Below are 25,854 nucleotides of genomic sequence, written 5' to 3'. Positions count from 1 at the left end.
TTGCTAAATTTGTAAGTGAGCCCTCATTTTTTCATGCTTTACTACAACTATGGTGTTTTGCACAAGAAAGCCCCCCCTTTGAAACTTTTTCATATTCTGTTGCATTACAATCCCAGACCTCAATGCATTTTATTGTAATTTATGATCAACACAAACTAGCACATAACTGGTTTCAAGAGGTTGTCTTTTTTAAAATAAAAATCCAAAAATATGGTGTTTATTCCTAAGAGAATACTTAGAAAACTGCTTTTTGATGACATGACACCTCCAAGTCTTTTCTGGTATGTCTATAACAGCTTTTTACATCTACAAACTGAAGTGGGGACCCAGGCCTATTTACAAAATATCTCAGCCAAGTCAAATGGAGAAAAAGAGTCTCTAGAAGAATAAATGTTCAAGTCTTGGATGGTTTTGTTCACAGTGATGTATTTTCACAGCACATACTGTAGGGTTTCTATGTAACTTGGTATATTATTTTATAAATTGTCTGTCTGCAGTGTTCCTCACTTTTAACAATAAAAACTGGTCAAAAACTTTTAAAGTCATTCACAGAACAGCTGTTTCCATTGGGGTAGGAGGTACCAGGACTGTGTAAACAGACAAAATAGTAGAAGTAATTTCATTTTCTATCAATTTTACATGTTTGTGTTGGTCTATCACATAAAATCTTAAATAAATCCCATTGAAGTTTGGCATTGTAGAATGACAAAATCCAGAAACGTTTAGAAGCTCTAAATACTTTTGCAAGACACTGCATAGTTCAGGAATGACTAATGACATCAAGGCAGACTTAAAATATACTGAATATATAGCTACAGACATTTTTATTGCAGTGACGGTGGATGCATTCCCTTACCTAACCTATGAATCCGTCTTGTATATCTTGACTGCTCCTCCATAATCCCTGAATGTTTAAAGCCAAGACAAACTGTGGGTCTTTAAAATGGGTACTTTGATATATTATATTGGGATGTGTAGCGTAAAAAGCGGGAGGAAAAGCATTGTTGTACATTGCTCACATCTAATGCAGGCAGTGAAGCTGCAAAGAGCTGTCAAGACTTCTTCTTAGTTTTTTATATATATAAATATTCTCACACAGTTACTGATCCAGTATTAAGAATGTGAAGTTTAAAAGCTTTAATTTTTCTCTTTAGTCAGCAGAGGTGGGCTTACACACAGAGAGCCTGTCAACACATCAGTCATTTCTCCATCAGAGCAAGCATGACTTACCAGAACCTCTGTCAAAATACAGCTATTAACATGACGCAGACAGATTTGACATGTGTCAGATTAATGTCTATGTCTATAATAAAGTCTGTTATGTGGTTTGCTCTGAAAGCAATTCCTGATTTTTTTTTTTTAATAAAACATTTATAGAGCCATGCATTGCCCCCCGCTGACTGTGAGTCAGATCCTCATGTGATATTACTTTATCGGCATGCGGAACTGGAGCACGGAGCTTATCGCAAACGGTCACTTGAGACCCATGTGGAGGCGCATTCTAATGTGAGGTATGAGCTAATGCTTGTAAAACTGTCCTTTTGTCATCACATAGGATGTGGAGTCATAATAAGATAGAAGCTCACCCTCTTTTAAGGCTAAGGTTTCACGTATCAAGAATAAAAAAGAAATTTTTAGGCCAATCATCTTCCCAGTCTTCCTTCAGTTAGTTGAGGTTTGTATTCTAGAGAAAAGATACACATATAACTAAACCTAACATCACACTGGCTTTGTAATTAGGGGACGACTGCGTGTCAAGATAAGGTCTCGTCCAAGTCAGGCTGCTATAGACATTTTTCTAAATGTACTGTCATGAACAAGGTGGTATTATATACCTTTTAGGTACATAGTGCCATTTTATACCACAATCAATTAACTGTTACCTTCAGTTGTTATAAATATGCTCTATCTATTAAACATAACTAAGAAGAAATTTGACTTTGTAATTTGATGCTTTGAATTTGACCTCTGTCTCTTTAAGAAGCTCCTGAATTCTCAGGATTGTTGGACTAAGCTCAGCAGACTCACAGTTCCACCAGGCGTTTGCTAATTGCTACTCACACTAATCTGGAGGAGTTGAGGGAATAACATTATAACATGATGAAAAGGTCAAAAAAGTTCATTTTACATAATGTCTATAGGTTGATTCACTCCGCTTCCATTTCTAGGAAATTGATGAACTATCTTCAATATTTTTCACTTATTTACAATACTTTTCAGTGGCCTCAAATTGTTTGGAAATTACTGTATAGAACCTCACTATCCACTGCTTGTTATTAGCAGCACCTATAAACAACATTTACTGTAACAAATGTTTTATTTATTGTGTCCAGATATATAAACCCTCTAACTGAAAGAGGATGCACATCTTTTCTTAACCACTACTTCATATTAATAGCAGATATAAAGATGTGGCTTCTGTACATCCATCATCACCATCTTCTAAGAGGCTAAAGTAGCGAATAAGAGGCAAAATTGTTAAGAAAAAATGTTCTCCTGCAGTTCTACTCTTTAGCTTTTTAAACATGCTGGGAGGCTTAATGTTGTGTTCTAATGCTTTAAAATGCTTGGCCACTTTCTTTAATTACAGTCAATTGTCAGACTGATTAAATCCTACCAACCTCTTCATTTGAAGTCTTGAAATCCATGTGCTACAATGCAGTGAGAGATTCTGGAATGGAGAAAAAAGCAAAATTAATTTAGGTCTGCAGGGACAAATGCTTAATGATAGGATGGAGTCATGCAGCAAAACCACAAGGCTGAGTTTAAATCAGCATTGTTAGCAGGTTGCCTGTACCCGTTATGCTCCACTATTTCTCATATGGAGCTTAGACAAAAGAGGGAAAGAGATTTTTCTATTTAAATGTGCTTCTTCTAAACTTGACTGAACAAGGAACCCCAATGGTGCAATTTTCTGCAGAAAACTGGAGACCATTAAGCATTAATGAATAATTTATTAGCAAAGGTGAGAGCCAAGGTATTCTAATAAATGTTTCAATATTGAATCCAGCCTCCCAGAAATGAACTGTGTTACCGTGTCTGATGGCTTGTCGGAGTGATGAGAAAACCAAGCCACAGTGGAATGTGCTATATTAGATTGCAAATAAAAACCTAAAGATCCTTAATACTAAACAGTCTATACTTTTACAGTTTTGCACTCATTATATTTTATTCTAATAATCAAGTCATTTTGACGGCTGTTTTGAAGAAGCTTAATCTACACCGCGTCAGTTTTAATGAGACATGATAGTCACTTGGATACAGAAAACAAGTGCAGGAAAAAAAAATAAATCAGCTCGCACTCAAGTTAAAGAACCAATGCAGCAGAGAGACTGAAACTTACCTCATCAGAAAGGCCTCCAGCTCTTTGAGTATTGAGGTCTAGCCATCGAGCAGCGAGCTGATCCCTGATCTAAGCTGTAGCAGGGGGCCTCTCAGGATCAGGATCATGGCTGTCAGATTTGGGCGGCGGGAGAGCAACACTGTCACTTCTCCTGGCTGGCTGGCTGTGTGTATGTGTAAGCAGCGTTATTCCCAGTAGAGCCAATGCTGGAGAGCAGATTGAGGTTATCGTTTGGAGGATGGAATTTCTTCTAAAGGTCCCTGAACTGTGGCTGCGCTGCAGTATCAGGGAGGATGGTGCTAAGATAACATTCTGCTCTTCCACAGAGGTGAAGTCTGGAGAAAAAAAAAAGATGAATTAGTGAATGTTGTTGATTGCATGCTTTTGACTTTGAATGAAAATATATCGTCTACATTTGCAAGCAATACAGAGATGAGAGTTGTTATTGTAAAGTCAGTATGTATGTGTGGGATGTAGAATCTGAGGCAGTTCTGGGCTTAAACTCCTAAACAATCATCCGGAAATAGAAATGACAGAAACTCAAGATCTGAATGATTCTGATGAAGGATCTGCTCAAACACTTCACACACAAACATGCAAGAGAGCAAAAATGTAATTAACTCACATTCTTCTATTTTTTTGGATTTTGCAAATACCAAGCATAAATGATTTTATTTTTCATGACAGTTATTAAATTCCAAAAGCATACCCTTGAAAAACCTGTCTCATTAGTGTCCATTGTTTACTCAACAATTTACTCACATTAGTGTTGAGCAGCAGTGCTACTACTATCATCATTGTCCCATCTCAATCACTAGTGCAAACAAGTGATTTATAAAGAAAAATAAAGTGCATTTTATTCAAATGTTTAAAATATGTTTTAAACATTTTTTACTATAATTTGTACTTACACAACTTCTTGGTAATTAGCCGTGCTTATTTGAGGACACTATTAATTGAAAAAAAAAAGTTTAGGTTTTCTTTATTTTCTTTATGTATTCTTTTCACAGTACATTTAGCTATTTATGTCAAATTTGACCAATGTCTGGTGCTATGACGAGTCGAGAACATATAACAACTATAATCTGAAATATTATGAAACAAATCCATTCAAATAATTAGGAAATTGCTTCCAATTTGTTTGCAAAGTTGTAGATATCCTCATCTAGCTTAACTGAGCTTCCAATTTTCCTCTAATGAGCAAAGACAAAAAAGGCACTTTGCTTTGATGTCAATAATGTAGCTCCAATCATGAGCTCTTTCTTAGATTCACAGTGAAAATAAAGGATGATTATTGTAAAAACTGTATTTACACAAGTTCAGATATATTTTTATTTCAAATAGCATAAAATAAGAGCCCAGAGGCTCTATTCTCCCATCCATACTGACTAGCATATTTCCCTTTGGATGTATTTTTAATAAAATATACTAACTCAGTTTCTCTTTAACAATTGTTCATTTTCTTTGGTTCTAGGAATCTTTGCAGAACAATTACTTTAGATCAAGGTTCTCTGAAGCCTTTTGTGAAATTGCATATCAAGGATTTGAATGTGATATTTGACAGTGATTTTAACTTTGAGAAATAAAATTTCTCAAATTAGGGTTTTATCAAAATGCAATTCTTTTAGTAATGTTAAGCCATGCTTTTATTACTTCCAAACTACAACAATTCTTTCAGTTTTGATAACCCAGGTCTTCTTAGCACTGGACTAGCTTGTTCAGATTGCTGCAGCTTATGTGTTAACACTGAGAAGAAAGAATGAGCATGTCTCCCATATCCTTGTCTGTCTTTATTAGCTACCTGTCAGTTTTAGGATCAGGTACAGAATTTTTGTTACTGAACTGCAAATCTTGTATCATGGTAAATCTCTAAGCAATCTATCAAATCTCTTATTACCACATGTATCTTAAGATCCTGACACACAAACACAAAAGGCAACAAGATGAAATTAAATATTGGTTGTTCTTTTTGGCCAAGTTTAAATTTTTACTTATGATGAAAACTGATTAATGTCAAAAGATACTGATATGTCAGGGGTCCCTAATAATTATTTTTATTATCATTTATTTCCAGAAATCTCAAAATAATGTTGTACTTGTTGACTTGTGAAACCCTATTTGTATTTAACTACTATTAAATACAAATAGTTAAATAGTTAAGAAGGCACCACTTAAAAATGTTAAGAATGGAGGTAGATCTAGATATGTAGGACAGAACAGTTTTCAAACAGCATGACAGTACTTAAATAAATGTAGTTTTACTACTCCCGTAGGAAAATTTGTTGAAGCTTTTGCATCACAACAGATGTATAGCAGACAAATATTTTGTTTAATCATAACAATAACAACAGTTTAAGATCATCTCAGCTCCCATCAGTCTATACGTTTTACACAGCCTTGAGATTTTCCAGTCCTTCAACCTTAGCCAGTGTTTCTTAACAAGCTGATGGAAAGAGAAAAATATGAGTTTGCATACTAGATGCATTTGCAGCAGATGATTATCTACCAGAGTGCATGGGGTTATATTCTGTATAGAGAAGATGAGATATGTCATTCAGTGTCCTTTTGTGCTTGCCTACAGGACAGAATGCTCATAAATCCTCTGGAGGGAGTGGTATTCCTTTATCTCCATCTCTCAACTATGCTGAGTGCAGTTATTTTTTCTCAATATAAAAAAACAGACAAATTTCTTCCTAAATAAATAGGATAAGAAATCTTATATAAGGATAATTTGTCCACATATTCATAAAAAGACATTGTGAAGGACGAGTCTTCATATTTCGCATTACAATAATATATTTGACCAATCCAGTGGAGTCTCACTACAAAAGATGCTCACACCTAATTGAGATGACAGTGGTGAAGATGCTAATGGACAGAGAGAGTGCTGGGAGCATCGTGACAGCAGAAAAGAAAGAGAGGACATTTTGCACTTTAGGCCAAGATATTTTACAATGGCACACCACTTCATTGGGTCAAGTTTTATCTATTTTGCCAACAATATAGACAAATAATATAATTTATTTAATTTCCTCTCATGAAAATGCAGAACAATCTGCAAGTTTTAGTTTTTAAATTAAATTACACACTACTTTTTTTTGTTAAGATAACATTGCATGTTATAGACACCTAAATGACAAAAACATTTAAGATTTTACTCCCTTACATTTGCTCATTGCAAATGTATTCATACTACTGGAACTTCCCCATTTTATATATAGTCACAAACTTTAAAGTCTTTGGGATTTTATATGGTAGACCAACACAAAATAACACTTATCCGCGAAGTGTGATAATAATGTTGCATGGTTTCCTAATTTTACACAAATAATGCTGTGTATCTATATTCAGTCCCATTTACTCTTATATGCAACTGCAAAGCTCCCAAGACAATGCTCACTAGAAATGTGGGAGTGGATGAGAGAAAGCTTGAGCAAAAGGATGGTGCGGCCATATTAGTTTAAAACCTTTTGGGATACATACTGCTTGCCAGACATGTAGGACAAAAAACTGACAGTAAATCTACCAACAGACCAGATCCACCCTGGAACATGGTGGCAGCGGCATCATGCTGTGGCGATGGGTGTGTTTCAACAGGATGACAACCCTAAACACACACAGCCAGAGATACAATGGAGTAGTCTACATCCAAGCTTAAAACAATCCTTTAGAGTGGCCCAGTAAAAGTTCACACCTAAATATAATGGAGGAATTGGAAAAAGATAAAATGGAATTTTGTGTTTGTAACATCATCAAATGTATAAAAGTTTAAAGACTTTTGTAAAGACACTGTAAAACAAAATATTTGTTTCATCGATCTGTTGCAGTTACAGGATTTTTTTGTTGTTGTTTCCAAGTGCACTCTTATAAAACAACTATGTGATTGACATGACAGCAGCCCTAGTAAATGTTAAGACATGCTTAAAAATTGAATGTCTACAAATGGTCAGCTGAAAGACATGTCTGCAGCTAGAAGCAGAGCACTTTCTCTTAACAGACCCTCCTGTACAACCTGCAAGACGGCAGCACTTCCCTTTGTCCTCTGAGAATTCAAAGATTAAACTATGAACCTTTTGTGCCATTTCAGCAGAGTCAGCTTTGCTCCTTTTATAACAGCATCAGGTATTTTCTATCCTATCAGTTTGCTAAGCACCGTTTCCAATAATGCTCTTCCTTTTCACAAGAAAAGGAAGCAAGCACGCAGAGCAAAGTCACTCGGATGATGTGGCGATTGCAACATGACATCTCCATCTTTGAGAGCTGAGGACAGCTGCGGGCCATGCAGGATGACAAATGGCCCTCGAAGCTTGCAGGTGAAGCAGATGTCCTCATTGAACTCCACTAAATTCAGTTTTACTCCTCAAATACTGCGATGGGTTTTATTCAGTTTCCTGTACACTAGTGTCATTTGACCCAGAACAGAAAGTTCCTGAGACTTTTTTTCTTCTAAGAGATTATGATAGGCATTATGTTTTTAATTAAAAAAAACGCAGCGTCAAGAGATCATGAGCAACAGCAAAAACATGGCACAAAGAACATTTTCCTATTTCTGTCCCTGATGGAAATTGACATGTCTTCTGCAACCAGTATCTTTGAAGATCAAAATCCATTCTTAAACAGAGTATTTCTTTCCAAAATGAATCAAATATCACATAAAAATTGTCAAAATGTGATCAGTGATTGGAGTTTTAACTCATAAGATTGCTTTTTAATACTTAATCTCCAAGCTGCAAAGAAAAAATATCTACAATTGTATCTTTCCACATTTATAAGGTGTTGATCAGCCTCACATTTTAATGCTAAGCATGCAACTTATGTTTACTGGTAGCCAGCAGGTGCAAGATACATACAGATCTAACTTAAATCACAGCAGCCTACATGTGGTTACATGGAGCAGGGTAGAGCTTAATATAGCCTTTCTGTCAAATAAAATGAATGTTGTTTTTTTTTATAAAAACAGGAATAAGAAACAGGACCTAATTTTACACAAGGCACCAAACAAAAACAATTTATCATGTTGAAGAAACTACTTTAAGGTAAATATTTTTTCTCATGCATTGTTCTTTCTCTACACAAAAATCCTTTAATTTAACTAGTGATAGTGGTAATGTTCAACATAAGAGCATTTTCATAATTTCATATTGTATTCAAGATTTACCAACACTTTGAATTTCTCTAAATGGAGAAATATTTCTAACAATCAAAGACGAATCTTAAGGATTAGGAAAAATTAGTGATTGTTTTATAAAAGGCCAGATGTTTTGATCCATCAGTGAAGCTGATGTTTTAATCCTTTCATTTTCTCTTGTGTATAAAACTATTACATCTGTAATGCAAAGCTTCCACAAATAAGTCTGAATATATTATAGTTGTAAGAAATAAAACTGGCATGAGCAGGTTCGATTGCAATAATATGTAATAATATATTACTGACTCAGAATTTTTATGTTTTAAAAATCCTTAAGCTACCGGTACTTGTCAAAAGCTTCATTGACATAACTAAGACTTAAAAATGTTTCTTTTGCACACTTATCATTGTGTTTTCCCTTTGACAACACAATGAAACCGTGGCCACTGTCACTGCCACCTTTCTGAAACCCACTGACAAGTTATCAGCTTTACTCTTACACGTGTGAAATGATCTGGATCTGACGCTTCTATAGAGCAAAAGTTATTTTCTGAAAAGATTGCAAAGAGCCTTCTTCTGTCCTCCTGTCTGCTTGGTTTTAATAGAGACCATCAATCAAATTACCCAGAACAAATACAAGTCAATAATCCAGTTTTCTTTTCTTTTAAAGGAGAATTGGAAGCATTGTTCTTTTGATTTAGAAGATCTTTATATTTTGTAGAAGAAAATATCTTCACTGCAGCAAGTCTACAGGGGCAAAGTTTGGCCAGTTTGGTTTGTTCTCCTTATGGCAATAAAGCAAACTTTTTATAAGCATTCAACTGAGAGCTGCAGAAATCCTTTACTGCGTAAAAGTAATTAAATGAAATGAAGGAAGAACAGTCTAAAATCTCTAACATGTTATGTCACACGGTGTTGCTTGTACAGCCTATTATTATCACTCACTTCTACCACTAAACAAAAAGTGAAAGTTTGCTTTGAAAAAGCGGCTCTATCACATGAAAAACACATTTCAAGTTATAAGATCACAACATTTTTGACATTAATTCCATAAACTGCTCCATAATTTTAATCATTTGCGATTCATTTTTGATGAATATGGTATTCAATAAAGTGTCCTTGCAAAATGAAGTGGAAAACTAAAACTGCACATCACACTGAACACACTACAGCGTTAAGCTCTGGGGATATTCTTCTTGAGACAAAAAATCTGGTCAGTTAATGATGTCATATATTATTTTCCCTTCATAGTTTGGTTTCCCAAATAAGATCACTCACGTTTGTAGATGAAATGGGAAAATTTCATAATGTGTGAATATCCTACAGGGGTGTCAAACTCCAGTCCTCAAGGGCCAGTGTCCTGCAGTTTTTAGATGTCCCACAGGAACAAAACACTAGAATGAAATGGCTTAATTACCTCCTTCTTGTGTAGATCAGCTCTCCAGAGCCTTGCTAATGACCTAATTATTCTATTCAGGTGTGGTGAAGCAGATGCACATCAAAAAGTTGCAGGGCAGTGGCCCTCTGGGACTGGAGTTTGACACCTGTGCTTTAGAACAAGGGTGTCAAACTCCAGTCCTGAAGGGCCAGTGTCCTGCAACTTTTAGATGTGACTCTGCTGCACCACACCTGAATAGAATAATTAGGTCATTAGCAAGGCTCTGGAGAACTTATCTACACAAGGAGGAGGTAATTAAGCCATTTCATTCTAGTGTTTTGTTCCTGTGGGACATCTAAAAACTGCAGGACACTGGCCCTTGAGGACTGGAGTTTGACACCTGTACTTTAGAAGAAAGTGTAAACAATGTCCTTTAGAAATATTCATTCAGTGCTTTGTTCCAAATAAAAACATGTTCAGAATCAAAACAAGCTATATTGGAAAGGTTTGTGTGCACAAATAAGGGTTTGGACTCCAGTTTTACAGTGTCCAGACATTAAGTAATAATATCTCAGGGGTCTCAAACTCCAGGCCTCGAGGGCCGCAGTCCTGCAGTTTTTAGATGTGCCATAGGTGCAAAACACTGGAATGAAATGACTTAATGACCTCCTCCTTGTGTAGATCAGTTTTCCAGAGCCTTAATAACCTAATTATTCTGTTCAGGTGTGGTGCAGCAGAGGTACATCTAAAAGTTGCAGGACTGCGGCCCTCGAGGACTGGAGTTTGAGACCCCTGATAGACTAAATCAATTAAAAGATAAAAAGAACAATACTATTATTTATTTCTATTAAGACAGTAATGAGCAAAAATGTGGCTCGGCAAAATCAATCAGTCCAGCTTCATGGGGTTTTAGTAGAAACATCTGCGTATAAAATGATGTGTGATGCTTCCTCTTCCCCTGACATATTAATAAGGCCGTCCTTCTGACTTTCTCCAGCAGCGACCAGGCTCATACCGGGAGGCTGTAGTCTGAAACATTTGCGTAAGAACATCTTGTATTCATCAGGGGCCGTTTTGTGAGCCGCCAAGAGGTGCAACTCCTTAACCCCCCCCCCCCTCATCCTCGTTCAGATTATGTTCAAGATCGATTACTGAGAAATGTTCTGAGTGTCTCATCACGCTTTCAATTCTTTTCCCGCATTTGTCAAAAAAATAAGACTTTCATTACCTCGTAAGTCAATACCTGCAGCTCCGGGCACAGCGAGCGGTGCTCTCTATGCCAAATGTGCATGAATGATAGACAGAGAGGAAAATTAATGATGGACACATTTATAGACTGAGATCCTGACCTTGCTGACTATGATGTATGTCCATTGGCTGCAGGGATCCTCTATATAACAGGTGGGTGCCGATTTATATAATTTCACACACTATTAAAGGACAAAATATCAGAGTAGAAACAGATTAATACCAGATATATCTGATGATAAACAATAGGGAAATTGTCTCTATAGCTATCCTCTAACCTGATTGTTAGCCATTTTTTAAAATAAATGATGCATTAGCAGAGGAAAGGACAGATCAGACCATGTAGATACAGTTTTTGTGCCACTCTGAACTTAATTTGCTATATCATTCTGCTTAAGCATGAAAAAGATTCTGAATATATTAAACGTGTAGTTACTTTTGGTGTTTAAACAAATGAGATCTACGCTGCCTTACAGCAAAAGACTTTTGGATCTGGAAATGGCTCCATGCTGAGTGATGAGTACATGAAAGGATTTAAAAGCTCAGCTCTTTCCTGAAGGCTTGCTCGCTGAAATTATGCACATTTTAGGAACACATGTGCTTACTGAATGAATACAAAGTAAGAAAATATATATCCCCCTATCTCTCTCTATTTCCTCTCTCTTCTGCTGGGGCTAATTATTTTCAAATTCAAACTGTGTTGGGTAAAACAAATTACTTTCTCAGAGAAGAACACTCATTACATCATAAACCTTGAAGAATAAAGATCTAATTGGAGTTCAAGGCAACATTTTGAAATTTCTCAGGTTGATTTTCTGGTTGTACTTAATTTTAAAATGCCTCTTAATGCCACAATTACTTACTATGTAAAAATGTGGACTCATACCACTTCATCATCTTAAGTATTTCCACAACTTTGCCTGGTACTTTGCCTTCATCAAGCATGACAACAAGCTCAAGGACTATTTTTGCAACACTGTAAACTCTACCAATAAAACCAAACTTATCAACCTATAGGACAGGGAAAAGGTGTAGTTTTTCCATAAAAGCTGATGATTTTCATGGACTTCCAGTATTCATTCCCAATCAAGTTCATTTATAACAAAAATGATGAATACATGTATACACAGATATTTATAGACTGAGATGAGGCAGAGTGTAATGATTAAACTGATTAAATAACAAAATTGGAAAATCCTACTTTTTGATGTACAGAAACAATTTTAATAAATACTTTGATTAGAAAATACATTTTCTATCACAAAGGTGATTTTCTGTCTGAGTTTTTCTATTAGCATAATCTCCCAAGCAGTTTGTGGAAACAGTCATGATTCACAGTTTTTCTAAAACCTTTTTGTGTTGTAACACAGATGGTAAAACATTGAAAGATGGCGCATACACAAAGAAGTGTGTTTAGAGTGATAAAAGTAGGTAGCATATTGAGCGTCTGAAAGGAGGGCGGCTTTACAGTTCTTGCTGTAAATATTCTTTGAGTCTTTGAATTTTAGCGAATAAACGTTAAATATCATCCTGTATATAGCAATTGATACAATTCTCAACATTTTGACTTTCTTATAAAATGCTATTGCTCAACAGCTAAAATGACTTTTATGATCTGAAATGCATGCCTCATACTCAGAATTAGTCAATGTGCAATTCTTTTCACTTTCCTTTGTGCATTCGGCTCAGCTGTACATCTGCTTTTAATTTTAAAAAAATCACCGTGCATTACCCCAGGTAGGGCATTATTTGTCAGACTGTGATGTACTTTGTTGTCTGTGGACAAATTAATGCACTATAATCTCAGAGAAAGCTGTACACAGAGTTTTATATACCAAGAGAAAGAGCCTCAGAGGCTGGAGACAAAACATTAGTCTTGTGATTTTGCGCTTTTCTTTCAGTAGTGGTGTCCATAAGGCTATTGAACAACGGTTGGCTGTGAGTGCTTATTGGCTGAAATCACTACCTCTCATTGGTCAAGGTCAGAAATAGCTCTTTAGTTGCACAAGCACTGACAGACATTTTCAAATGCCTACAATATGTTTGTTGTTTTTATAACAGTATCAATTTACCAATATATAATACCTTTAGAATATTGCTATTCTAAAGGGCAATAATAAGAATTCCTTCTTATTTAATTTTTACCTCTAAGCAAACTTGTTTATTTTTATGTATTCAAGCCATTTAGTGTTAGTTTAGTTCTCTTGGTAGGTAGGTGAATACATGATTTGAGGAGATAAATATTAATAGAAATGGTCAAACCTTCAGGATTTTTACACAATGCCAATTAACAACAAATGTAATCTGAGGACACTTTTAATGTTACTTGGACTGAATGTATCTCATGCTATTTGAGTTTTAATAACCCCCTACAGTGCATTTATACTGCAGACTCCAGCACCCTGCCACACTCTCAGTGATCATCCAACCATATACCAATATGCAGATCTGTAGGCAACTGAGGGTAAGTGCCTTGCCTAAGGACAAATTACTGTGCTGGAGAAGGGTGGAATCGAAACCCAAAACCTTCCAATTGCAAAACGACTATTCTACAATGTACAAAATAAAAAGATTTAGTTTGTAGAATTAAAATTAGAATCACTAGTGCAAAAGTTAGGTGCACTCAAATTTTTGACTGCTTTGCATTTAACATCACAGTTTTAAAAAAGGTTCACTTTTTTAAAAATCCCTGTACAACCAGGCAATATCGACTTGTAAAGGAATAATTAAGAATCTAGAAAACAAGTTCTTTATTTGAACCAGATTTGAACAAAGCAGGCAACTTACTGAAAAAGTGTTTCAAGTGCTTCAATGAGCTAAAATTTAAACTTAAAAACATCTCAAGACAAAATGAGTGAAATGATAAATTAAAAGAAAATCTAAATTACATGTGCAAATGTTTTACATTCAAGCCATTTTTCTCTAGAATGATTTTGAACTTAAAATTAGTGAACGAATGTTCTTTTGCAATACTGTAGGAAACGATAAACTTGATCATCTCTGCCTGGTTTGATGATCTGTTTGCTGCTGTCTGCCGCTGAAAGGCATTGTGAAGAGGGGACACTTGGGCAGTGCATTTACCAGGGCTTGTCATTTTTATAGATGCATTGTGCTTTTTCTGCGCTTCAATTTACAATGTAGAACCGCGGGGGGTGTTTATGAGTGGTTCATTTACATACACTTTGAGATGTGAACGCAGACATTGGGCTGAGCACCAGAATGAGAAAAAGGAGAGTCAGAGTGGAGCATGTGTCAGCACAGCAACAGAGCTGAACACAAGCACAAAGGAGGCGGAGCAAAAGTTTGTTAGAGTGTATTGCGTGCCAGAAGTGTTGAGCGAGCAAAAGATTTCTACATGATAAAAATATTGTTTGATCACATAGATGTGTGCGCTCACAGCAGGCTCATTGGATGTTCAGGTTGGGGCACAAATATAATGCCATAATTTGAAGAAGTGCAGTCCCACTAGTTATGGAACTGCACTTCCAGTTCCATAATTAGAGAAGTAGGTAGTTACTTACTTCTCTGAGTAAGTATCCACCTTACTCAGAGAGGTGTGGACCTAAAACACCCACATCTCCCACAGATGTGATGCCCATTGCTTCACATAACCTGGAAGGTTGATGGCTTTGTGTCAGAGCATTGGTAATGATGCTTAGAGCGTTCACCCCTCAGCATTTCTTTTCTCTCTCCTCATCCACACTCCATCCACTCTGATTGTCAGACTACCCTACCCTACTCACCTTTATATCTGACTACAAGACACAGTGTACACACATAAATAAATAACTGAACCATGGCCAATTAGAGGAAGGGTCTTGCCCATCGCTATCACTGATTGGTTTAGTACATAATATGAGCCTAATTTGTGTCTATTGTTGAACCATGGGGAGACTTTCAATGTCAGAGACTTTTATTTTATTTTCTAAAATGACTGGACCAATGTGACCTGAGATTTTTGTAATTGCACCAGTGTGAATTAAGTTGGGGCTGCACAGTGGCGCAGTTGGTAGCACTGTTGCCTTGCAAGAAGATCCTGTGTTCGATTCCCGGCCCGGGGTATTTCTGCATGGAGTTTGCATGTGTTCAATTCCTGGCCCATGTTGGATTCTCTCTGGGTACTCCGGCTTCCTCCCACAGTCGAAAAATATGACAGGTTAATTGGTCACTCTAAATTCTCCCTAGGTCTGAGTTTGTGTGCATGGTTGTGGGTCCTGTGTGTCTCTGTGTTGCCCTGTGGCAGACTGGCAACCTGTCCAGGGTGTACCCTCCCTCTCGCCCGGAACGTTAGCTGGAGATAGGCACCAGCACCTCTGGTGCCTATCTCACTAGGGACAAGGGTGTAAGAAAATGGATGGATGGATGAATTAAGTTACATGTGTGACCAAATTGGTCTAACTCTAGAACCCTGGCCTTGATCAAACTCGAATACATTATTAGCTTGAGTAATCCTTCCAGTAGACAAGTAGATTATAAAAAAATACTTAAAATTCTTGGTTGTCAAAATCAATACAAAATATACCCAAGGTGTGGATGAACTGATGTAAGGTGGCTGCAAAACACTCCATGGCTCCATTTTGTTCCCAAAAAATTGGGTATGAAAGGACCAAAACTACAGAGGTATAAAAATGGCAAAGTACCCATCTGAAAGACTTTTCCTGTTTGTGGTTGTAACTACTGGATACCAGTATCAAGGCATCCCAAGGTTTTAAAAGTTATGGTTCCAAGCTGCTAAAACTTGATGCCATTCCAAAGATTTAAAGTCCTTTTACTGAGGCACCAGGCAAAATCCAGGAGTTGCCAGAATTTTCTCTGGTTGTGTTGAGCTTAAAGTAAGACAGTGTCTTCTCTTCTTTTTGTGGCACACTGCTAGACAGCTGGCTGAAAGAAGACTATGAAACTTTCCAATCTTTAAGACAAATTCCACTCTGCAAATATTATCAGCTACAAAAGGACACACTTAGCCCTAACCCTACTCTATAAACTCTATTTTCACTGTAAAATCCTGAAGACAACAGCTAAGTTTCATAGGTATTCTCTATTTCAATTATTGCTTTAAGTAAAGCAGTTAGATTCTGTTTTTGCTTGAAGTGTTTGTGTATTTACTACAAAACCATGGTATTATTACTAAGGGTGTGAGAATTTAGTACTGGACCATGCTTAATTACTGTCACTCATGAACTGCTCCAGCTCCACATAAACTTCTGTTGCAGACAATTCCACAGCTGTTCAAGAAAGCTATCAGTGCTATTTTGTGCAATATCCCTGACAAAAAAAAAAAAAAGTACATCTGAAATGAGTTAAACACTGCTAGGGGCTATTTTAGGCTTCCATCTACTGATTAAATGGATTGCAAATATTAAATGGAAACACAGTAATGCAGATTACAGCGTGAGCCATCAAGGCTGAGCTGCTCCCATATCGTGGCTTCAGAGCAGCAGTGCTTAACGAACAAGCAGACTCTTACACATTAATCAAATATGACCTAAAATTGTCCAATGTGGGCTACTTCCAGGTTCCAAAGTGTACAGAAAACACTGTCAACCCACAACAGAAACCCTCCTCTGGAGGTGCAGATGTTATCCGACTGGGTTTTGTCATGTATATGTTAAGTGATCATTTATCATTATGGATAATCTAACCCCTTATTGGTTTTCTCAGTGCAGTCATCACCATGCATGTGTAGCTTTAAGTGAGTGGGTCTGTGTTGCAGTCCCGGATTCTCTAAATCAGATAGGCTGGTATATGAGGTGCATATAAATGAGAGTTGTGCCGTCCCCTTCATGAAGAGTTGGGTGTGCATTCGCTTCATTAGCCATCAGTCTCTGTTAAGACAGAGTAATAGTTTTCTTGTGGCATGACAGTGATGCCATGGCATAGACCGTCAATATATTTTCTCCGCAAAGCCTTCTTCCTGGGAGAAATATCCACAGTTTCCACAGTTTTATCACTCTGCTATAAAGCCGCATTGCTCCTCCTCCACGAGCTTAACATCTGGAGCAGCTTGTATGGATGACTGACCAAACATTTGCTATAAAAACCCCTCAGAAACATCAGGTAGGTTACTTCTTCCCTGCTGCTGAGCTCCAGGGCTCTGCTGTAATGAAGATGTCCAGGATTGCTGTTGCAGACGGTTTAGGTTGAACAATCGCTTGGGGGAAATCCAACAAAATGTATTGTACACATGCACAAATACTGGTTTTGTTTGATGCTTACTCTTCATGTTAATTTCCTGTTTCTTATCTGCAAATATGAAGAGTGATTTAAAAGGTTTGAATTTTCAAATTCAAATCAGTCTCATGGCTTTTCAGTAAAGTTTATTCATCTGAAAATAAATTGTTCTTTCCAAGAAGGTAAAATCTGCACTGATAAAGGAAGAATGGCAGTTTTTATTTTTCATAAATATTTTCTTTTTATAAAAACAGAGAAAAACTAATAGTTTACTGAGGATTATAGATGTGATTAAAGGCCCCACCCACTGTCTATGGACAAACATTAATTTGTCACTGACAGTTATATTTCAAAACGCCCCACCCAATTTTTTCCGCTTTTGTCTAAAATAAAAATAAAAAAAAAACAATTAATATTTACTTGCTCCTCTACAAGGCAAATATATATATTTTTAAATATAGTTCATATTGTGGAATAGTTTATCTAAAAACTGAACAGAGAAACATACAAAGTAAGCGATCTATACATTTTAAAATTATTCTGAATCTGTTTTGACTCTCGGATGTCATAAGAAAGGCTACATTTAGAACCTAGAAGTTTGCTTACACTTCATAGCTAATCTGTTTTTCTCACTGCCTGATATTAAAGCACACTAAAAGTCTGAAAGTCTCAATGTTACAAAATACCAAAGAGTCTACCTGCAATCCCTTCAGAGTTTACACAGAACAAAAGGAGAAAGAGCCTTTTAAGTCCAACACTTGTTGCAGCATTAGATGGCCAGCTGTATAACCACTGATGTGCAACCTCCCTAATGCCCAACTACTTACTTTAGAAATACCGTACAGCTGGACACAAAGGACAAGCACAGATTCTGTCAGGCACTGAGGTCCATTTATATGGAGAGCCATTACATTCAAATTTAAATAAATGCTTGTATTACTAAACATTACTAAATATTCCATCAAATAATTAAATGTCCCCATAAAATAAAAACAGAATAAACAAAGAACTATATAATGGGAACCTTATTTTATCATTCACAGTTTTTATTTATTTATTTATTACAAAATATACTTATTTCAGAATTTACATACATATTTATTTCATTATTTATTTCAGGGTTATTTTGTGACATTTTTATCTTGCAAAGCTACTTTGCGCATTTCGGGGATGTTTACTTTTTAACCCAGTTAACTCATTATTTCAGGCTTTTTATTTTATATTCTTATATTCAAATGAGAGGGTGTAGTTTTTTCTGAGGGATGGGGTCCCTCTGGTCAGAGTGAAGTGAGCTGAGACACTGAACTTCAATTCAATTCGATTCAGTTTATTTATATAGCGTCAATTAACAACAAACTTCAGCACATCTGCATGAGGGTGAAACGTGCAAACTGTATGGGATTGAACTTGCCTCCTGGTGTCTTGCGAAGGTAATTATCCCTGACAGGATGTACTACCCCTGCTTCAGAATGACAGGCCTTGCTTCTCTTTTGTAAGCGGGGGAGTGCCACATGTTTTTTTGAAACATGGCATCCGGGGTAGCCATTGCCTTGACTGGGTTGATTTGAGCAGGTTGTGAAGAACCTTTGTTTAGGCAGAGATGGGTTCCCGTACTCCAAAGATATTCCACCTCCTTAAATAATGTGTAACGTGTGAGCCCTTACAGACACCAGATGCACTGTAGTTCGCTCGCTCAGCTAGCTTCATTCACAGAGAAAAATAGAATCAGAGTTAAATAAATAAGTCGCTGAAGCACATAAAGCAGCTTTACAAAATAAAAGTCTCACAAAATAAAACACAATTATAAAATGAATAAGTTTTAATTTAAATACATTAAATCTTTAATTGGTAAAAGAAGGAAATAATTTAAATTGAGATTGACAAAATAAGCTCCCCATCATTTTTGTTTTTCTCATCTATTTAGGTTTCATCTCATGGATACATTTACTTATTTAATGGAAGAATTATTATTCTAATATATTTTTTAAAGGTTTTCTCCAGCTCAAGGAGCCAACAATGGTCTGATAGGAAAGTGGGTTATGAGAGAGGAGGAAGACAGGCGGCAAAGGTCATCAGACTGGGACTTGAACCTGTGACAGCCTCATCGAGGAGTAAGGCCTCCATATACATGTGTCGCATAACTAACCCCTGTACCACTGCCATGCCCAATGGAAGACTTATTTAGTATTTATTATTAACATTATTTGATTATTTCGTTTTGAATGAATTTACTCTATGCATTTCTCATAGGACTGTAGCCATTTTCTTTTTTGATCCTGTACTAGACGTCTTTAAGTTTTTTGCTTTGGACTTACAACCAGCCTACTAAGGCAAAAAAGATGTGCTTGAAAAGTGACAAAAGAAAAAAGAAAAGAACATAAAGAAGATGGGTAAAATCAGCTTTACTCAAACACAATCAACTTAGCCTAGCACAGAATGAGAAGCAAACAATAATCTCAACCACAGATTGATCTCCCCCAATAGGGAGATTAATCCCGGTCCACTCTGTCGGATCCAGCTTCTTAGACTATAGAAAAGCTTTCTGAGTGTTCAATACTGATGACACTTTCACATGGGGACTCACTCATCCCATGCAAACCAAAGCCTAGTGTAGCTGCATCATATTATCCAGCTAATGAGCTAAAGGGAGTCAGAGATTAGATTGAGTTTTTCCTCCCTAAGAGATTCAGAGATTTAAAACATTTACCCACATCATTTCATCTTAATGAAAGCAAACTACCCATTAACTGCTGTTTTGCAAATTCATATTTTAAACTTATAACTATCTTGCATGACAAAAACTTTTTCCCATCCACAACTTTGATTTAATCCGCATTCAGCCTTGAACCTTATGATGAAGAAATAAAATAGTTAACCTTTATGATCTCTTGTTTACAAATCACCAGACAGCTTTTGTGCAGGGAGTATGGTACAATAACCTAATAGCAGCTGGAAATGTAAAATAACATAGAGATATTATTTTATTGTTTTGAGAAGAGTTGCTTAATTAAGACGTAATTATTAAAAATCAGCTGGCCTGCTAACGTGTGCAGGAAAGCGAGCAAAATCCGGAGGCGAAAGGTCAAAATGAAAGTTTTTTCATGCTACATGCTACAGCTCGATTACAAATCAAGTGACTAGGTGTTGCTGGGGTAGTGCAACAGCCCTTTAAATGTGTTAACATGCAAAATTAATGTCAATGCACTCATTCCCTGCTTTAAGTGATGCTTTCGGACTACTGATCCCGCTTATATATTAGAGAATGATTAGCTGGTAAGGATTTTTTTTATCAGAGGGATTTGACAGAAAGGGACAACAAAAACAGATGAGTACAAAGAAGTATTTTTTTTTTTTCAAAATTGACTTTATATCATGCCTTTGTCAGGTTGAGTGCAATATAGCAAAGATGGATTCCGAAACAAAGTTGTCTCATGGCCTGATGTGCAGCTCAGACAAGAGTGACAACCTTTTCACCTGTTTCCTTTATCTTTTTTTTTCCATCTTGAGACAGCACAGTCCTGTCACTTGGTCAAAATGCTCTTTGATTTTGGATATAAGCAGAAAAAATGCAATGGGGGTTATGAAATAAAACTGTCAGTGACAAATTAGTATCTATACTTAGACAGTGGATGGGTCCTTATAGCACATCAAACCCAAATGGGCCCGATCTCTGAACACGTCTTTTTAGGGTAGGTCCAACCTAGACACACTGAGCAGTACTTGGTTTCAGGCTCTCCTTTACCTTTAAGCCTTATGTGTATCAAACAAATACATACTAACTGCGAGAGCGGTCTGTTGTGTAGTATCTTGCAAAAATATTCAGATCCATCTAACCATTTAACTTTGCATTTTAAAACTACAAACTTCAGTGCATTTTATTGATATTTTATGTGATAATGAAACACGTTATAAAAAGGTTTTACAGCAAAAAAACAAAATCTGAAGAGTGTGGCAACCACATTGCATTTGATTTGGCTCCTTTACTCTGATATCCCTAAATAAAAGCCAGTGCAACTAATGATCTGAAGAAGCCAATGCAGTTTCCCTTTGTGAAGGATTTAAAGGTTTGGTGAACAAACACTGTCATAGTTTAGGTCTTGAAGACAGTGCTGATGGCATCATGTTGTTGGGATGCTTTTCTTCAGCTGCCAGGAAAACTGCATGCTCAAGTTTGATGGGAAGATGGATGGAGCTAAATACAGGACAGTCCTGGAATAAAAACTCCAAATTGCAGCAAAAGAGACTAAATTCACCTCTCTGCAGGACAACAACGCTGAAAATACGATCAGAGGTGCTATAGCATAGTTAAGATCAAAACATATCTGTGTGCTTGAATGGTCAAGAAACAGTCCAAACTTGATTCAGATTGAAAATTAGTGGCAGGATTTGAAAACTGCTGTTCACAGATTATCTTCCTCCATTCTGTCTAAATTGGAGCTAATTTGCAATGAAAAATATGGAAAGATTTATATCTCTAGATGTGGAAACCTGGTGGGAAGCATTAACCAAAAGACTTGCAGCACAAGGTGTAAGGTAGAATGCAAATGCAAGCCACACTTTTTAAATTTGTATTTCCAAAAGATATATATATATATTATGTTACCTCCACTTCATTTTGATGATCAGATAAAACCCCAATGAAAAACACTGAAGTCTAGGGCTGTAACATGATAATATGTGAGAAAGTTAAAGGGCTATGAATAATTTTGTGCCACCATAAGGGAAGCAAAACAAATGGTCTGATTTAGAAGTTCTTTTTTTTTTTTTTTGAGCAGCTAACAATGCACAGTGGGCCAGCAGCAGTTGCTGTCTGAAACCCCTCCACAGATGGACATTGCCTTGATGCTTCTTCCAAGCAGGGAAGGATCGAGAAAAGGAGGAACAGCACTGACGAATGATTTGTGAACAGCTATAAAAATTGGCTTATTCTTCTTCCCCCCTCCCAACCGCTTCCACCCCCAATTGGGGATGTTGTCTTGGATTGGCATCCAGCACAGAGAGAGCAGGCTACTTGAACGCTGCTGAATAGCTGTGTGGATGGAAGAGGTCTGCTGCCACTGCACTGGCTTGAGGAACTGCGGTTGCTGCCTGTGTATTCCTGCACTGATGCAATGAAAAGGTTTGTGCAAGCCCACGTATCCTCCACTTAATCAAATATATATATTTAAATCCGTTTTATTGGGATGTTTCCATTCAGCGCACCACACAAATCCAACTATTAAACGTGGGTATGCTTTATTACCCTTTGGATCACAAAGGTGATGGGTACATAAATCTTTGGTGCGCAACATTATGGTGCATTTCACCTTTTAAAAAGTACAGTGCGAATAAATTCACGCTTCATTTCATGGATCTTTGGGAGAATAATAATGAACTACGTGCCGCTTACTGTGAATGATTATAAGGTTGTGCGAATATTAAAAGCGACAGTGGGTTTATGAGGCTTACCTGATTTTCTGGTAACAGGTGGCGATCTCTTATTAGATCCCTCGTTACCTCCTTTACTTGTTTTTAATCAATTCAATGGTGGCTAACACATCTCCGCCAAATCACAATATATCCCTTGTGACTGCATCGCCCACACGGCATCCAGGTCCACTATATACTGCGTGCAGGAGGAGGAGAAGAAGGGGAAAAAAAGAAAACAATAAAAAAAACGAAGGAAAAAGCAGCCCGCACTCGCGCAGGAAAACACATATCAGTCCGTATAAAGGCTGTATCCTGGGTTGGCGGAGGTTTCAGGGACTCCTGCTCGTCGACATCCCTGGCAGAGGGTCCGGTTTCACAGCCCCGCTCCCGTCTCCGCCGCGCATCGTGCTGCCAACATGACTGAAGCTGGAAATCACATGCGGCGTGTTCAGCGCGCGCCTGCGTTTACCCAAAGGCACCTGCACAACTCTGAAAGCATCAATATTACATGACTCCACTTTTTTCTATGCTTTTTTCCCCCCGCCGCCCTGGCACGCATTACTTCGCACAGCCTTATTTATACACTGACATGCTCTCTGCAGTGCTTTTCTGGGAGTGTTTGCCTTCTACCTGTAATTTAGGCTGAATCCCATGCCACTTCTCTCTTAGCCCTCAAGCCCACATATGGAAGGGTTAGGGCATCCAAATTGGAAATAAAGTGGTAGTAAATGTAAGACTGAATCAAGTATTCTTAATTTATCCTCGGCTGTATCCTCTGCCATTTAACCTCTTTTCCATTATTTTTAACCCTGATTTTTAGTTTCTAAGGGGAGAGGGTCCTAATCCTTTCTGTATAGGAGAAAAAAAAAATCTGTTTCATAGTTAAAAAAAAGAAAAAAGTGGACACAGTAAGTTTCTGAAACTGCTGTGCTATTTACATACAGGATTCAACATATAAAACATATAAAACATATAAAAAACTAAGAGTGTGCACTTAAGTTATGTTTATATGCTAATACAGTAAAAATGTCTTTCTTAATGAATATTAATCCAAAATTCAATATTCTAATTACACAATACATCACTGTTGCAGATCTTTAGTGTTGATTTGTTCTAACATTGTAGTAACCTTATTCTCTTTATTACTCCTCTATGTTGATATGCTTTTTTGACATTTTTCACATTATTTCTAAATGTCCCTTTCTTAAAAGGAATGCAACAAAATACTTCCACCTAATTCTTTTTTTTTTCATTCCTTGTGACCCTAATTCACTGTCATTCTACTGAGAATTCCTACTTCTCCTTAAAAATATATATTTAGAAGGTACTTGCGAACAATGAGGTATTCATATTTTTCCAGGGAACTTAAAGTTATGTCAAAAAAGGAAATATCATTAAATATTCAGTTCTTAACAAAGAAACATTCTTATCTTGTTGTGTATTCTCTTTTGTGTTTCTGGGAAGGAAAGTGATTTGACTACATGGAAACAGGAAAATGGAGGCTTGAACATAAACATGAACTCATTAAACAAAGATCTCAACAAAAACATATTTTCAAATTGGGGGAAAAGTTAAGACACTGTAATCCCTTAATGCAAGTCTTACCCTCTTTGGTTAAAATAACTTCAATGAATCGCTACATCTATAGACTGACAAGAGTTTGAGGAAAGTTTGACCCATTCCTTACTTTCAGCTGGAAGATGTTTGAGGGGTCTCTTGCATTTACAAACCTCTTTCAAGTCACTGCATTGTCATATATACTTATATATATATATATATATATATATATATATATATAAGTGTATATATATATATATAAGTATATCCAAAATTCTTGCCTAGATTCTCTTTAGCAAAACTTTACCTGGCCTTCATGTTTTGTCAGACAGTAAAGGAAAGCAGCAAGAAACAGCTGTAGGTCTCGTATTGACACTCCCAACGTTTTGGGAGTTTTCGTTAACATCCTGTAGTCATCTCTGACCATGAAGGTCCCAGATGTGTTGAATGTCTTCCACTTGTACTAATTTTAAATCCCTTATCGTCACAAACTGCTACAGTCTAATTTCTTAAGACCTCAGACAGCTCTTCTGATCTCGCCATGCTCCTCATGTTTATTTAATCAGTCAAGAAAACACCAGCTCAACATATAAGGTTTAAACATGGTGAGCCTCCTTCAAATGCTGAGCAATGATGTTCTCAACATCTGCACCTGGCGTGATACATCTGTACATTACTTCAGCCATTTTGAGGGCAAAAGTTTGTGTTTGTGTTTCATTTTATTCCTCACCAGAAATTGCCTTTTTTTAGTCACATCTTACAAAATATTTTAAAGGGTATATTCTTCCTTTTTTCAAATGATTTCATTAACTAAGACAAAACCACATCCAAAACCAAGCTGGTCTGTGAAAAACAGTAATAGATCCGCTTGTTAAATTAAAAATGAACTATTTCTAACTAAACTGTTTGGGAAAATTGAGCTTAATTTCACCAGCCACACACAGACCTGGTTACTGCCAAGTTGACTAAAAGGAACTTATGTCTTGATCTAAAAAAAAAAGAGAGAGAAATTACCCATAAATGGAGAAATCTTCCCAGGACTGACAAGCCAACCAAATAACTCTGGACAGCACTGCAGGCCTCACTTGTATTAGTTAAGGTCTGTATTCATGATTCAAGAATAGAAAAGAGACTCGGAAAAATTATAGCTTTTTCCAAGGTCAAAGGCACTAATGACCAAAAAATAAACATATTTCTATCTCATATCATTTGCTTAAAAGAATATTGATAATCACAGAGATTGTTGGAAAATATTGATATTTGTATTTTATGTGATTCTTACATAAACACCAACATTTAACACCTGCTGCAGGATTGATCAGTGTTTAAATGACACAGCCGACAGGGAGGAGTAGGGCTGGAGGAACCCTACGAAATGGGATTCAGATTTAGTGTGAACCAATTTAAGATTTAGACGTTCAATTTAAGGACACTGGACAAGAGTGAGGAAGACAGGTTGGGATTTTCTCTCTCCAGCTGCATAAATGTAGGACTGACAGGATCAAATTAGCTTGAGGGCAAGGGCATGGATATAAAAATATAAGTAGGTTCATAAATTTACTTTGCCAGTCACATTTTGCTTCTCTTTTACCGAGAAGCAGATCTAGCCATTAGCATTCA

General features: G+C 36.8%; 1 protein-coding gene across 1 annotated transcript in view; it reads right to left on the bottom strand.

Annotated features, from left to right (window-relative positions):
* sntg1 (syntrophin, gamma 1) overlaps positions 1-23,316 on the bottom strand; it is a 59,988-nt gene extending 36,672 nt beyond the window's left edge. Inside the window, exons 1-3 of the mRNA XM_028019460.1 lie at positions 22,717-23,316; positions 3,344-3,678; positions 2,622-2,671 (exon numbers count right to left, since the gene is read on the bottom strand). Coding sequence (XP_027875261.1) covers positions 2,622-2,648 — 27 coding nt within the window. The 5' untranslated portion in view covers positions 2,649-2,671; positions 3,344-3,678; positions 22,717-23,316. The remainder of the gene's footprint in view (positions 1-2,621; positions 2,672-3,343; positions 3,679-22,716) is intronic.
* Between the last annotated feature and the right edge of the window lie 2,538 nt (positions 23,317-25,854).

This window comes from Xiphophorus couchianus, chromosome 6, assembly GCF_001444195.1.
Source record: "Xiphophorus couchianus chromosome 6, X_couchianus-1.0, whole genome shotgun sequence".
NCBI lineage: Eukaryota > Metazoa > Chordata > Actinopteri > Cyprinodontiformes > Poeciliidae > Xiphophorus > Xiphophorus couchianus.
The sequence above is the reverse complement of the archived record's forward strand: the minus strand, read 5'-3'. Positions and strand labels throughout refer to the sequence as shown.